At 33.7% G+C, this 12125-nt stretch overlaps 1 protein-coding gene across 4 annotated transcripts in view; it reads left to right on the plus strand.

The window, feature by feature from the left end:
* LOC110448670 (calpain-A-like) overlaps positions 1 to 11480 on the plus strand; it is a 29019-nt gene extending 17539 nt beyond the window's left edge. The window contains exons 10-19 of one of the 4 annotated variants that reach the window (XR_002462767.1): positions 307 to 518; positions 1290 to 1398; positions 1706 to 1763; positions 2273 to 2331; positions 2641 to 2709; positions 3006 to 3084; positions 3296 to 3412; positions 4491 to 4543; positions 4885 to 5021; positions 7693 to 11480. Coding sequence is in view for 3 of the 4 variants with exons in the window: in XM_021495086.1 (XP_021350761.1) it covers positions 307 to 518; positions 1290 to 1398; positions 1706 to 1763; positions 2273 to 2331; positions 2641 to 2709; positions 3006 to 3084; positions 3296 to 3412; positions 4491 to 4543; positions 4885 to 4926 (798 nt within the window). In the remaining variant the exon portion in view is untranslated. Of the gene's footprint in view, positions 1 to 306; positions 519 to 1289; positions 1399 to 1705; positions 1764 to 2272; positions 2332 to 2640; positions 2710 to 3005; positions 3085 to 3295; positions 3413 to 4490; positions 4544 to 4884; positions 5273 to 7648 lie in introns of those variants that run through there. The other 3 variants (XM_021495275.1, XM_021495201.1, XM_021495086.1) reach the window with 3 other exon arrangements.
* The last annotated feature ends 645 nt before the right edge of the window (positions 11481 to 12125 follow it).

Consider the following 12125-nt stretch of genomic DNA (forward strand, 5'->3'; position numbering starts at 1 on the left):
AAAAAGGGCTCGGTTTTTAGTCAGCTGGAATATTGTGACCATTTTATGATTGAAAGAGACCAATCTCTCACCAAAAACACAGATACAATATAAAGTAGGACAGTTAAATTATTGACTTCAATGATGGCTGGATTAACCATGCTCAACAGTACACTTGTCACATGAGATAGAACCACTCATAAGTCATAAAACAAGTAGGTAGTGCCACTCATAAGTCACTGAAAACCGATCAAATTGTTAGTTGTCGAAATTTGATAGACAGGATGTTTCCATACATTCTGACATGTTTATCAATCTGTATTCAAGCTCCACAAAGAAGAAGAAATGCCAATACCAAAGGAGTTCTTTGAGACCAACCGCCAAGTAGAATCAAGTGGCCATTTTATAGACAGTCGACAAATAATAACTCGTATGACGATGAGTCCTGGTGAATATGTAGTTGTGCCATGTACCTACGACCCCAACGAACTTGGTAGCTTTTTCCTCAGGTTTTTCTTCGAAAACAAGAATGCAGTTGCGTAAGTTTCCATTTGTAATCTGTGATTGACATTGAATATCTGAACAAACCTCCAGATAACATCTTTCAGTTGTGTTTAAAATATTTTTCAGTTACCAAGTATATTGTAGCACAAGAAAAAATTATCCAAAAAGATTATTGATGCAGATACTGTTTTACAATTTAGAATAATGTTAGACCAACAATGGAAAAATAACAGTTTTGGTACATAAAACAAAAAAAGTTTATATTAGGCCATTACACTGGAGAATTGATGCTTTCGCACTTTGTTGATATGGACATAAAATGCTACTAGCCTGTGTCAATTATTGATCCTGATAAATCCTAATGACATCATTATAGATGCATGTTGTGTATTATATAGTTGTTGCTGCGTGCTGGGTATTTAAATTTACTTAGTATGTTAATTATGAAACAGTGAAAATTAAATGCCTATTTAATAGTAACCTATACATTGTGAATGATATTGCTATATATGGCAACAATCAGATGGTGTTCTGTATTATTCCAACAAAATCTACATAATATGATCTTGACCACAAACTTTTTGCTGAGCTATATACATATGCAACAGTTGGTTGAGCTGTAGTGTTGTTAAAAGAAATTTTGGTTCAAAATTTTATCTGTATAATTATGTGCAGGCAAGGATTAAAGATCATATACTAATGTATACACTCTGATTAAATGTAAGTGTGTTTTGTTAGAAGTGTTTAAATTGATTTAAAGTCTGCAGTGAATACTTATGTAATTAAATTTCTTATGACATTTACAGGAATATAGATGCCACGTCTGAGAGGGTCCCTGTTACTCTGCCTCCCACACCCCCTGACAATGAAAAGGAAGAGAAATTCAAGAGATTCTTCTACTCTGTGTCAGGGGAGGTAAGTCTACATTTCATCACTCAAAAATACCTCTGTGAAGGATACCGACTTATTTATACTTACCTGGTACAAAAGATATAATATTTTATTTCTTTAAAAAGAATTGTCAGTAGATCAACGGTCAAACTTTGTTTATAAACACAGATCTTCTTTTTCAGTGCCTAATTTGAGGTCAGTGTTTGGTCAACAGCCTGAATACTACATAGATTTGCCATAGTTGCAGCTCCTCAGTGAAACAAACTTATGGTTTTACTTATGTGATATAAATCTTAACCATAGTAAACAGGGTTTTTTTCTGATTTTACAGAACATGGAAATTGATCCTTTTGAATTAAGAAGTATTGTGAATGATGCCCTCAGGAAAGGTAAGCCAGTCACAAGTACAGAGATTTTGTATCACAAGTACAGGGGGTTTTGTATCCCAAGTACAGGGGTTTGGCATCACAAGTACAGAGGGTTTGTATCACAAGTACCACAAGTACAGAGGTTTGATATCACAAGTACAGGGGGTTTGTATCACAAGTACCACAAGTACAGGGGGTTTTGTATCCCAAGTACAGGGGTTTGGCACCAATTAATTACTTCTATCAGCACTGGTGTGCTTCCGCCTGAAAAATTGAACAAGTGTTTTCTCCGGGAATTCCAGTTTCCTCTCATATAAAGACTTCTGCATGCTTCCATAGGGACCAACAGGAGCTATCAATATGAGTTTATTAAACAGTTTTATTTCTGTTTTCATGATTGTTGTAAAATAAAGTTAAAATTTTGAATTTTAAGATGAGTGCTCTATTACAGTATAAACAGTAATTCGTGTGTTGTTATTGAGGTATATTGAGTATCAGTTTTATAATTTCCACACACATATCTATTTCAGAACCTTTACACAGAGACCTGTCAGTGGACGCCTGTAAATCCTTCGTGCTGCTGTTAGACGTATCCTTCACTTGGTCACTTTTGTTTGATGTGAAATAGATATTGCGAAAATAAGGAACCTTGTGTTACACAAGTATTGATAGTGAACTGCTATAAGTGAAACATCTTTGTATTTCATAGTTTCATATATACATGTATCCTTAACGAGACATCCCATACTCTCTAGATTTGCAAAAGAAAACAGTTAATGATGAATGTTTACCTTTGTCCTGTGTTGAAGGCGCAACACATTGGTACATGAAATAAAGTTTTAGATACTGATTGTATGACTGTGTTACATGTGTTGTTAGATTCCTTACCTAGCTCCAGACAGATAACTCCGGCCAGCTAGGCTACCCTGAGTTCCAGTACCTATGGAACCTTCTCAGGAGTTGGAAGGTAAAAAACATCTTACACATATACAGTGACAATAATCTGTTTCTGTGTAAAACTATATTTCATAGTATTCTCTGTCAAAACTGCAGCCTATAGCTAGATATGATGATATTTAATTTACCTAGTCCACTTTCATAGTATGTAGGCTCAACATCAAAACAGTGTTTACCTACAAATTGTAAAAAGATCCCTTTGTGTGGTCATTAAACAATATGTAAACAATTAATTAACAAAAAAATGAACATGCTCTCAGCGAAATTATGGGGCAGAGTAAACCATAGTTATCTTATTATTTCCAGAAACTTTTTTACCAATTTGATGCAGACCAATCTGGAAAGCTGAGCTCATTTGAGTTGAGGCGAGCAGTTGGGGCAGCAGGTGAGTAAAGTAGATTATCTCCCTTGTCACAGCTTTCATTTTCATATCATCTCTACAGTGTCCTACAATCTTCAATGTTCATGTGTGTGTATTTCTTGAAATCGAGAAAGATTCTTTCAAAATTGTAAAAATGATAACTTAACAAATATGTAATAACCTGATAACTGATGAAAATATAGGATTTTAATTTTGTGCATGCTTTTTTCCTTAGGTTACAAATTGAATAATTCCACAATGAAGTCCCTTGTATACCGGTATGCTGATGAAAGATCTCTTATTAGTTTGGACAACTACATGATCTGCTTAGCTAAACTCATGAAACTGTTCAGTAAGTATACATACTTTGGTCATATGTACTCGTTCAGTAAGTATACATACTTTGGTCATATGTACTCGTTCAGTAAGTATACATACTTTGGTCATATGTACTCGTTCAGTAAGTATACGTACTTTGGTCATATGTACTCGTTCAGTAAGTATACATACTTTGGTCAAATGTACTCATTCAGTAAGTACTTTTGTCACTTAAGTTTGAACCTGTTCAGTATTAAGTACCAGTAAGTTACAAGTCATTATTAGTAGTAGGTTATTATCAGGACTCTGAAAGTTTTTGTTTTCATACAATGTGTAAGTTACTAATCATTTTTGCTGTGAAAGTAGACCCAAAAGTTTTGTCCTCCAAGCATTGATGTACCCATGTTGGAACACCATGTCTGACCTTCGGAGATATTCTATACTGTGTCCATAAAAAAGTGATCGCCATACTCCCACCAATCAAAGCATTGTGTCCTGTTTTACCTGGATCATGGATCATCTGTCACTCCCAAGCATATAATTTCTGTCACAACTATGGCAAAACAGATGGAGAGAATATGACGCCATCACAGAGAGATCACCATTCATTGTTTTGAAGCATAGTATTGATAGGATGTGAGATAAAGAATCCCCCCTTATACTGAGTAAATGCCAGAGAAATCTCATCTCTCAGGGTGAGATTCTTGAAAGTTTAACCCTCAGCTTCCAGCAAGCATCAGGGGAGACATTTAAAGAATATCACCCCTTGGGTTGAGATTTCTTTGTCATACACTCACAGTAGTGGACCGCATCAATAATAGAAGTGATAACCAGGTCCATATAAGAGTAAAAACACAATTTGTTTAATTATACACAGTACCAAGGTAAATACACAGTACCAAGGTAAATACACAGTACCAAGGTAAATACACAGTACCAAGGTAAAATCAAATAAGTTTTGATAAAAATGATTTGTCCCTGAATATCTGTGGAATTTGTTGAATTTTATAATCGGTTTTTACAAGTAACAGTGGTTTTTATTGTCAGAGAAAAATTGACAAAACATGCATTTTACTTTCTATTTATTGTTTTACTTAATATTTACTTTGCAGATGACTTCAAGAAAAATAGCTCAAACAATCAAATGTCACTATCTATAAACCAGGTGAGTTGTAGAGCTTAGTCGGTGTTAGTGTCATTTAGTACATAATATCTCTACTGCCTAGATTTGTTAGCTTTATTTTGTCACAAACAAGTTACATATCTCTACTGCCTAAATTTGTAATTACATACTACTGCCTAGATTTGTTAGCTTTATTTTGTCACAAACAAGTTACATAATATCTCTACTGTCTAGATTTGTTTGCTTTATTTTGTCACAAACAAGTTACATACTACTGCCTAGATTTGTTAGCTTTATTTTGTCACAAACAAGTTACATAATATCTCTACTGCCTAGATTTGTAGCTTTATTTTGTCACAAGCCAGTTACATGGGTTTTCTCAGGTACTCTGGTTTCTACATAAACATTACAGTATACAGGGGTAAGGATTGATTGTAATAGCATGTGCTTGTGTTGTGGTTAGTTGGGGAAGATATCAGTTGTATCAAGCTTGTAAGGTCATTGAAGGTCAAACTTACTGGTAAGTATATGAGTCACTGAGGGTTACCACAGTAAACTATATATTACAACACTAGACACCTTGTGCATTACACAAGCAAGGCATTGTGTTTGCATTTTTTCATGTTGCAACTCATATCTTATTACATTTGAAATATCTTCACAAGGAATTTATGAAGTTTGCAGTCACAAACACTATCTATATTACAAAAATTTGAGTTTGTGTACATTTTTCAATAACTGGATAAAAACTGAAAAATAATGTTTTCAAAAAATATATGAAATTGCATAGCAAAAATAACCCTCATCAATAAATTAGCATGTATGTAAGAAAGTATAGGCATAAATGTATAACAAGTTTAAGGGTAAATGAGAAAAAACTTTGTCTAAAACTTGTTATGCATTTATTACTTCTTTCTTAAATACAAATTCATTTCATTTCTACAAGTGATAATTTTAATTGTACATTATCACTTAAATTAAAACAATACTTTCTTGAAAAAAAAGCCAACATTTTTTCAATAGAGAAAATTGACAACTTTAGGCAATAAAAAAATGCATACATTTGCAATCTGTGACATTCCTTTCTGGGTTTTTCTGAGGGGAATCATGGGGTATTTATTCCTGAGGAGCTTTCTGATGATGACATTTATTGCCATATATGTAAGGTAATGATATATTACAACTATACTTATTTATCATTATTATATGATAATTCATACAGTGCCCTATATATATTTTGACAGAATAATCCACTCTAAGGCACTTTTAAATCCCATATTGCAATGCATGTAATCGATTAATACAATCAATACAAAATGAGGACTTTGCAGGAGTAGCCTTATCAGGGGCTAACTCACATTTAATTATGTTCCATCTGGCTAATGTAGCTGAGTAGACAACATGTGTTTGTAAAAGGAATTTAAGGATCTGGTGAAGTTGATAATTTAGTGAATATTTTATAATAAAATTATATTGAGAGTAAGGATTTTGCATCCCTTTTTTTTTTTTGTAAAGAAATGTTTTTGTTGTATTTCAACACGAGAAATACAAAATGATTATCAAAATACCTCAAAAGTTAAGCGCTGTTCAGGAATTCAGTAATCCGTTTCCGTTTCCTATTTTATTATCACCTCACAATGTCCGGTAACAGTATTAGATTTTCCGACCTGAATTTGTCATTAATTGCATGCGTATCATAAATCAATAAGTATTCAATCAACTCCTGAAACTCCACGCAAGTCATGATTTAAATGGCTTGGATGTGAGTGATCACATGCCTCGGAGAAAAACAACACATTTTTCGCCGCAAATGACAGGTCCAGTACACTCTGCCAATTGAGCTATATAGCTGTAAAGACCTATAATAGCATATTGACCTATCTGAAATAGGTCTTTTGAGCTATTTTCATGTGATTTTTTTTTTCAGGAAAACAAAACAAAGTCGCTGTTAAAAGACGATTTTATCATTAGGTTGATTATATAAGACATCAAATATAAGTATTCTTTTAAAAAAAAAAAATGATGTAAAATAATCGGAAATTTTACATTTATGAAAAATGAAAATAAACATCTAACTGTATATTTTTTATAGAAAATATGACCATAAACATAATTGTTTAATGCGACTTTGCTTTAATTTAATGAAAATTGACATTTGATAAAATATAGCTCAATACAGCTAGGCCTATAATTTGTAGGTGAATATAGCTATAAAGGTCTTTATAGCTATATAGCTCAATCGGCAGAGTGTACTGGACGTGAATGAGAGAAACAACAAAAGTTAACCATAGTTACAGTAGGCCAAGTAACAACAGTCAAAATTAGTTATTAATCATTTACAATTGGTTGTCAAGTCAATGTTTAGTTGTGGAAGTATTGTGCTTTAAGAGCATGCATACATGCTCCTCTCTTGCAAACGTCGCCATTCATACAAGGCGTGAAAATATTACAACAAAAACCATGGCATACTGTAATTCCTGTAGGAACTCGATCTAAATCAGAGATTTATCGTTATAAATCTCTGATTTAGATAGAGTTCCTACAGGAATTAGTCTAGGACAGGACTGAACATAAACATGCTCATGTTAGCTGGCTGGTCACAGTGCTATAAACATGCTCTAGTTCTGATGTTAGCTGGCTGGTCACAGTGCTATAAACATGCTCTGGTTCTGATGTTAGCTGGCTGGTCACAGTGCTATAAACATGCTCTAGTTCTGATGTTAGCTGGCTGGTCACAGTGCTCCAAACGACTTTCATTATAGATTTAGGATATAACGTTTACCCCTTCAGATGATGATAACAGTGGTCAAGCCCTTAACATCCTCAGATATACAGGTCAAGTCTGTGACCTCTTCAAACCTAGTTGCTGACCTTTGACACCTTCAAACACATAATTGATCGGGTTCCATTTACTGATTCATGAGCTGAACACATTTCCTAAAGACATTGCGTCTGTGCATCAGAAATAGTTATATCAGTGACAGTATACTAGAAGTCATAGGTATATAAAGGAAAAATAGTCTTGAATGCAGCAGACTCCAGTTGTTCAAAATTTTGCTATTCATTCTGACAGCAATATATGTATTACCTTTTTGCTTTTTTATTTTCTCTTGATTTGTATACATTGTGATGCTTGTTTCATTTTAGTGGTTGGAGCGGTCCCTGTCGGTGTGATGCTTGTTTCATTTTAGTGGTTGGAGCGGTCCCTGTCGGTGTGATGCTGTGATGAGATTATTACTGTTGTCTCCATAACTGTGGTAACGCTGAAATTATCTGTGATATTTCATGTGAATGATACATGTGTATGCTGCTGAAGCTTATGAAATTGTATAGCAATGATAAGCTGAGACTAGTGCCTGGGAGACGAGGAATGTGACCAGAAAACTGAGTTTGAAGCTGAAACTAATGCCTGAATGATAAGGAATGTGACCAGAGAACTGAGTTTGAAGCTGAAACTAATGCCTGAATGATGAGGAATGTGACCAGAGAACTGAGCTTGAAGCCGAGACTTGTGTCTGAAGGACAAGGACTGTGACCAGAGAACTGAGCCTGAAGCCGAGACTTGTGTCTGAAGGACAAGGAAAGTCACTGTGGTACTGATAATGATAAGCTCTGCAGAATGAATGAGGAATGTCACTGATCAACAAAACCAAGACAAGGTTTTCTTGAGGAATACCAAATGTAGGAAACTAGAACAAGAATTACTTGAGACTAAGGGAACAAAAATTGTGTACATTCAGACATAAATGATCAATGAACAGTTATCATATTTTGAGAGTAATAACTTATTACCTAGCAGGTATTGTCATTACATCATAACAACTACTAAAGGACAAGTGCAATGCTTTGCTCTCTGAGGTCTTGTCTCTTTTAAGTCTGGGTAAACTATGGAGTTGATATTTTTGTTGAAGTAGAATGGAAAGATACTCTCGATTTTTGATAGTATTTGTAGAAATATTTTGTGTGACTGTGGTGATTTGTATTACCTTACAAAGGAAGCCCTCCAAGGTTCATATCCTTAGTTTAATAACCAATTAATCATTAAAATCAACCATTATTTTTCTGAATATTTATCCAGGCTAATACAGTAGCTGTATGACTAAATGATGTTATAGGGTTAATTGTATTACTTAAATGACACAATTCCTTCAGTAAAAGTACTACAGTTAACCCCTTATTTTACTGACGGTAACATTAAGCTCTGTTACATATATATTGTGTAATAGAACCTGACCATGTTTGGTAATCAATGTCATTTAATTTGACATTGATACTGCAGATAAAATTGGAAAGTACATACCAGTGTCAAGGATATCTCATCAGGGAGGGTTTTATCCCATTTACCAAGTACCGGTGTCTATAATATTCCATCAGGGGATTTTTTTCTCTCACAATAACACAAATTTCAATACATTATTAATGTTTTGATGCATAATGGATTTAAATGAATGTTGATATAAAAGAATATCATAGTATTTATGAAAGGCAATATATATAGAGGTTCATCTGTGACCCTTCAATTTATGTCTTGTCAAAGATTGATGTACATCATTTCAGAAGGTAAGCTAATGGACACTAACCAGAACACCCTCATTCAGTCCAGATTGCTGTTTTAATGATGTTTATTTTATGATGGTTATCATTCCAGTGATTTTAAAAATCAGCTCCACATTTAAAATCTTTGTATATTAAGAAGATTAAGGATCTAATTTGCCAATGTAATACTTGTGTTTTAATGTTGACTCTACCTAGACATGTTTCGTTTGTTTATCTGTGCCTGTCTGTCAAAGCTCCATGGTGTCCTGGCAGTCGCCGGATACCAATTAAAGTTAGAGGTGCACTGTTTAAATAGAAACTCTTCATTCAGAATACTGATGAATTGTTTGCTGGACATTTTTTTGTTATGTTATAAGTATTTTTATGCTGTTAATCATTGTTTTTTAAATATTTGTTTTCAATCATTTGTTTAATTGGTTTTGATGAAATGTTTCGTAATAGACTTTTACTCCTTCATCATCATTGAGGTCATCTGTCATCTTTTAGTATTAGACGGAGAAAACAACCAGACAGACATCATGTACACGTCTGGACTGCAGTTGTTACTTGTACAGGTTTTATTATAGGCTAGCAGGTAGTCTAAAACAGGTTTTACCAAGGGCAATTTCAGAACATCGACATCGACGTAAATGTCTCCGCGTTACGATATTTTCGATAAGGATGTTTTAATTTTAAACCAGTAGTACCATCTAGTCATTAATGAGGACAGTTAATACATCAAGTAGTCTTATTTTAGCAGTCACCTGTTTTTTAAAAGATTTTGTACAAATGTGTGTACATTAACCACTTTGTTTCTGATTATCCACTTACTTACATTTAAGATAAAGGGTACCAACAAGTGAAACTATAAACTTACCACTGACAATGTTATGAAATATTTATTTAAGACCCTTTAAAAAGAAGTATTTCATTAAAATCACATGTTGCCATGCATTTGACAGACTTGTATTTGTTCAAATCATGAACGTTTGAATTCAGAAATTAAAAAAAAAAAAACAGAAAACTTCAGGGGTCGAACTCTGTATCTTTACATTACATTACTCTTTACCTATGTTGCTATGAACAATGAGGAAATTATGCAAGCCCAGAATCAAAACTAGTGGCCAATTTATAGACCACAAAGCATTTGAACAACTTGACAGGGGGAAGTGACTCTAAGCCAGAATAACTCCTTTTGTTTCCTTCATTATCTATACATAAAAAGGGAGAATACTCAAAAGGAAACTTGAGTGGAACTCTTCTTTATGATTGTAACTGATGCAGTGGTATCCTTAACCTTAATCACGATATTGAACCAATTCAGTATCTTATATAATCAAAATGATTTTCTATAATCAAAACCAAAGAATTGATTCATTTTTTCATTTTGTACCAGATATTACTGTGTCATAATACAAGCTCTGATAGCTGTAGTTTTATGCCGCCTTTACCAACTCCGGCCCGTGGCAGATTTAATCTGATGACATGTTACTGTCAGGGATGACTTGGTTTTATGAGAACATGTTGTTTTTGTTTTATGTTCAAATCAAAATGTATTTTGCTCTGTTTAATGAAATGCTTTGCAAATTTCTTATTTTAACTATTTGAATTTAAAGTACTTACATTTTATTGAAAAGATCTCTTTCCAGGCATTAACTTTAATCATTTCACCATTTTTTTTTTAAATCAAAAATATTTTTTTAAATTGTTTGCAAACTTTCAAAGCCACTGATGAAATGACATTAACCATGCATTTAAATTATCAAATCATTAGAGACTAGGATTATATTATTATTTCATCTTTTATTCTTATTGTAGAATTCTTTTCTTGGGACAGTTTTTGACAATAATGGTGAATAAATTATGAGATTTATAATGTGCTGTATTTATTTCAGATTTACTTCTTGTATGTTAGGTTGAAAGATCTTCACATTCTTTTACTTGTCCTGCTGAATTTAGAATCATCTGTCATATACTTCCCTGGAAAGCAAGATTGTTTCACTATATTTACAGATATTACATTTAGGCGTGTAACATGTACTCCATTCCAATGGCATTGCCAGGGTTCCAGTTATTATGTAATGTCCTCTATTTATTTTGTATTGGTGTAGGCAGCATTATGTCCCGTATGACCTAAATAGTGTTCTAACTTATAAAATTCCAAATTAATGTTAATCCATACTTTGTCTTGTCTCCATTGTAACACATGACAGATATATGTTGGTGTTTTCCGGAATAATGCATCAGCATATACAGGCAGTCCACTGATTGTAGTTCTTGTGTACTTATGACAAAGAATTAATTGAATAGAATGTCGGTGTGTGTGTGTCTTGTTGTGTGTTGAGGGGGAGGTCAAGGACATCATACATAAAATTGGCCATATTTAATGGAAGCAAGAATGTTCTGAAAAATATAATAAATAATGAGAAGTTGCTAACAATGATTTGTGTGTTGTTCGGTTTGTTGATGTAAATATATGACGGGTTTGAACTTTAGAATAGCACTATTGTTACCAGCTTATAGTCACAGGAAGTCAAGATAATGACATCAAGTCATCTTTGTTCCTGGTTCTCCAAAAAAAGATGTTCTGCTATTTTTTCAATATTATCAAATGATTATTCAATCCCAGTCGTTTCAGAAAGTTCTTGAATATCTCTGAATCTATGAGATCAGGTATGCTGAGCTATATGTACCAGGTACATGTACTAATGCAAGCTAAACAATCTATATAATCTGACACATTACCTTCCTGAAGGAAAGATAAAGCTTATCAATTCTCATATTTATATTATAGTAAAAGTTATTTCAAGCATCTAACCAGAGACCAATTTATCTCTGATCCTAAGTAACAAATTTACAACACTCAACACACTACAAGGACAGTCCTGGTAATGATGAGGGAATTTACGTTTCAGTCACTCAACACACTACAAGGACAGTCCTGGTAATGAGGAGATAATCTGACGTTTCAGTCACTCAACACACTACAAGGACAGTCCTGGTAATGATGAGGGAATCTCACGTTTCAGTCACTCAACACACTACAAGGACAGTCCTGGTAATGAGGAGATAATCTCACGTTTCAGTC

This window comes from Mizuhopecten yessoensis, unplaced genomic scaffold (genome assembly GCF_002113885.1).
Source record: "Mizuhopecten yessoensis strain PY_sf001 unplaced genomic scaffold, ASM211388v2 scaffold57, whole genome shotgun sequence".
Taxonomy (NCBI): Eukaryota; Metazoa; Mollusca; class Bivalvia; order Pectinida; family Pectinidae; genus Mizuhopecten; species Mizuhopecten yessoensis.